Below are 1,626 nucleotides of genomic sequence, written 5' to 3' on the forward strand. Positions count from 1 at the left end.
AAAATATTGCTCATTGACGGAGTGTTTGTTAAATCTGGTAGGCTTTTGATTCTTTATTTATTCTGTAATATTCATATGAAACTATTAATATTTAGCAACGCCTCCCATCCTATAATCACAGCTCACCAAATAAACGAGTCCTAACCTTCCTTTTTATTAGAGTTTATTTGTTAATTGTGTCGCTGGAGCGAAGAAACAACATTAAAATTCATTTCGAAATACTTTATTGCTCTAAGAACATTATTGCTTGTGTAATAATTAATCCCAAAATTATAAGAAGAAACAATCTCTATAAATGGAGATGAAAAATAAAATTTTCTTTATCACATAACTTGTCCATTTTATCTCTACTTAAATGACCGTTAGCTGTAATAGTTACTGAATTCAAAATAGTGACTTGATACCTACAGTAGGATATCTCCTTTCTGCAACACATAATTTAATTTTTTAAGTTCTTTATAAAGATTCATTTTCCCATTAAAACAGTTGCATATTCATGTGACCATCTATGAGTTACAGATTAGGTTGTCCTTTTGAGTTACTACTGGATCTCAGGTTCATTACACTATCATAAGTTAAAAGTATCTTACTTTAATATTTAAGATACCGGTTCTATTTCGTGGTGGCATAAAAGCTATCTTTTATGGTTAACAGCTCCTCCTACAGAACTATGATTATTGTTGAGGGATTTTTCAACTGTTTAATGCATGCAAAGAATTTTTCTTCATTCAGCCCTAAGTAAAGTGGTGTTAATTTAAAAATAAATCTTCTTATTCTTATTCTCCTTGTTATGCGCACAAAAATTCTGTCTGTGTTTCAAGGTGACGTGTTTTGATATACTATATTTAATAACATTTCTAAATGTTTTTAGTTGTCATAGAGCAGGTATTACCATCTCCTCAGACTGCTAGGTCAACCTGTAGTTGGATACCATGAGTTTCTCAAAATTCCTGGCCCAGAATAGTTATTATTTATAAGGATTCATGTCACAGGGAAGAATTTGATACGTTTTAAGTTACAATGTTTCATGGTAATACTTTTTAAGTTATTAATCACTTATTTAAATTAAGTTTTTGGCTAACTAAAACATATATGTTTTTATTGTAGATAAATATCATCTAAGTTTAATGGTTTGTTAGACATGTTTATGTCCTACAGAATTCATTAAACTTCAGCCACTGTATACATCTCTTGACTTTCTACTTCTTCCCTGTTGATATATATATTTCTCACTGAATGAGCTTATAATCTGTGAATAAATGCATTTTAAAATAATTTTTCATAAATAAAAAATGTTAATTGGCGTTTTTTATTATAACAGATTTCCAGTACCTGTAATGATGTTAAAGCATCTGGAATTAAACTGTATATAAATTTTCGCAAGGGTTCTTTCCACTATATCTGCCAAGGAATGGCGCTAAGCAGATCTCAAATGAAGCAAATAAAAAATAGGTTAGCATATAGAAGTGTTATTGACTTCTGTTATTTAAAGAAATATTGAAATAAATTTAATTTTATTTGTGCTACATTTGTATACCGCTTATTATAATATTGAAGACAAACAATGAATAAAATTATTATCATCATGAATTTTTTTTTTAGTAGTCAAACAGAAGCAGATAGTTT

At 28.8% G+C, this 1,626-nt stretch overlaps 1 protein-coding gene across 1 annotated transcript in view; it reads left to right on the forward strand.

Moving 5' to 3' along the window:
• Positions 1–1,626, forward strand: part of LOC106677376 (uncharacterized) — a gene marked incomplete at both ends in the record, with an annotated part of 4,950 nt that continues 3,324 nt past the window's right edge. Inside the window, 3 exon segments of the mRNA XM_067050289.1 lie at positions 1–37; positions 1,322–1,452; positions 1,603–1,626. Of these exon segments, the coding sequence (XP_066906390.1) occupies positions 1–37; positions 1,322–1,452; positions 1,603–1,626 (192 nt within the window).

Source organism: Halyomorpha halys, unplaced genomic scaffold, assembly GCF_000696795.3.
Source record: "Halyomorpha halys isolate HHAL.00 unplaced genomic scaffold, Hhal_1.1 Scaffold96.1, whole genome shotgun sequence".
NCBI classification, from domain to species: domain Eukaryota; kingdom Metazoa; phylum Arthropoda; class Insecta; order Hemiptera; family Pentatomidae; genus Halyomorpha; species Halyomorpha halys.